Source organism: Macadamia integrifolia, chromosome 8, assembly GCF_013358625.1.
Source record: "Macadamia integrifolia cultivar HAES 741 chromosome 8, SCU_Mint_v3, whole genome shotgun sequence".
Lineage (NCBI taxonomy): Eukaryota > Viridiplantae > Streptophyta > Magnoliopsida > Proteales > Proteaceae > Macadamia > Macadamia integrifolia.
The window spans coordinates 714,981-717,011 of NC_056564.1; the positions used below are offsets into that span (position 1 = coordinate 714,981).

At 42.3% G+C, this 2,031-nt stretch overlaps 1 protein-coding gene across 1 annotated transcript; it reads left to right on the forward strand.

The window, feature by feature from the left end:
- Nucleotides 1-2,031, forward strand: LOC122087485 (protein RGF1 INDUCIBLE TRANSCRIPTION FACTOR 1-like). Its single transcript, XM_042656637.1, has 4 exons — nucleotides 1-326; nucleotides 472-651; nucleotides 880-1,095; nucleotides 1,186-2,031. Exons 1-4 carry the CDS (start codon nucleotides 324-326, stop codon nucleotides 1,441-1,443), a joined length of 657 nt encoding a protein of 218 aa, XP_042512571.1. The 5' UTR covers nucleotides 1-323; the 3' UTR covers nucleotides 1,444-2,031.

Sequence of the window (2,031 nt, forward strand, 5' to 3'; positions counted from 1 at the left end):
AGAGATGCAAAGAAGTGTCAATGAGGAGCGTCAGCTCCAAAACTAACAAGTCTACTTTTCCTCATCCAACGGATGGTAACCCACTTGAGCCACCACTATTCATATGGATCGTTCGATGTGTTACGGCAGAGGACATTTGTTTATATACGCATCGTCTCCCCAGGCGAGGCGTTTCTTACTTTCTTTGTTGTTAAATTCATAGTTGCAGGTTGTTTAGGCATCTTCTTCTTCTCTCTGTTTCTCTCTGTTTCTGCCCTTTTCATGTCTGGCTGTGAAGTTGCCAACATTGTCAAGCGCCCACTTCAGCGAATTCGATCACTGTAATGGTAATGTACCCTGATCATCTGGTTATGGTGGATGGGAAAGAAAAGAAATCCTAAATAAAAATTAACGAAGATAAGTTATTTAGTCTTTGGCATTTTGGCCAAACTCATGGATTCTGGTGTCTCTGTGTGTGTGTGTGGGTCGCAGGAATCAATGCGGGTGCCGCCGTGGCTCGAATCGCTGCTCTCCACGACCTTCTTCGCCGTATGCCGGATACACGGCGACGCAGCCCGGAGCGAATGCAATATGTATTGCCTTGATTGCAGTGGCGATGCATTCTGCTTCTATTGCTGTTCGTCCCGTCACAAGGATCATCGCGTAATTCAAGTGGGTATTAGGACTACTTTTAACTTGTTTTCCATTTAATTTCCACTCGATCTCTACATATAAATATATATATATATATATATATTCTTTTCCTGTTATATTCTGGTGGGATTAATTAATGGGGGGGAGGAAGGTCACGGGCAGAGGAGACTCTGCTAAGTGTTGAATTTAATTTTAATTGATTGGAGAAGGTGATCGAAATGTATGAAATATATTTGGGATATGCAGATAAGGCGGTCATCTTATCATGATGTGGTGAGGGTGGCTGAAATCCAAAAGTTTCTTGACATTAATGGAGTACAGACCTATGTGATAAACAGTGCCAGAGTTATGTTTCTTAATGAGAGGCCCCAGCCCAAGACCGGGAAAGGAGTGTCTCATATGTGCGAGATATGTGGGAGAAGCCTCTTGGACCCGTTTCGTTTCTGTTCTTTGGGATGTAAGGTCAGTTCATCTATCAGTTATCTTTTCTCTCGATTTGATTAATTGATCACCATTAGTGTTGACAAGCATTGTTCATAACTTCATTTATAGCTTGTAGGAATAAAGAGGAATGGGAATGCGAGCTTTAGCTTATTCGAATACAGAAATAATGAAGAAATGATGGAAAGAGGAGGAGAAGGGATGTCGAGAAGAATGGGTGGGACTGGGAGTGAGGAAGATCATCATCACGAGGAGTTGCGTGAACGGAGCCCACAAGACATATACCCTTCCACGCCGCCGCCTCCTCCGCATGTTAATAATCCACGGAGAAGGAAGGGTATCCCACATAGAGCACCCTTTGGGTGTTAACTGTACTGTCCAGAAGGGAAGGCGTTTTCCTGAATTTCGGCATAGACCAAGGAGTACTACTAATGGGGTCATGGGTACTTGCTTAGGTATCAGGTTCCGGCTCATACGGGGTTCATTAACAATTCTTGGTCGCTCGCTCGCTCGCTCACAGAGAGCAGCAATAATAGAGCAGGGGTTAGTACTAGCTATCTAGCTAGCTATGGGGAAGGTTAGAAGGTGTAGAGGATGATGTAATTAATTAATTGAAAGGAAAGTGATAGTGGGAGTCTGTTAAATTGTTGGTATTAGGCCCACAAACCACATGGGCCAATTTATATTTTAAGAATCAACAGCTCTTACTTTCTTTCTTTCTTTCTTCAGAAGAAAAAAATATACATAGAGAGAGAAAGGGAGTATAATGATCTCAGGCGTATTTCTTCCAGGTCATGTTAATTGGCAAATCAACTTTCTAGGATCGCAACAGTTGATCTTGGGATTTACCCTAAAATAATGATCTTGGGGACACTCCGTCAATTATGGCCTTCTTTTCTTTTTTTGTTTCACCTTTCTTCCATGAAATGAAATATTTGTGATCCTTTTGGACGTGAA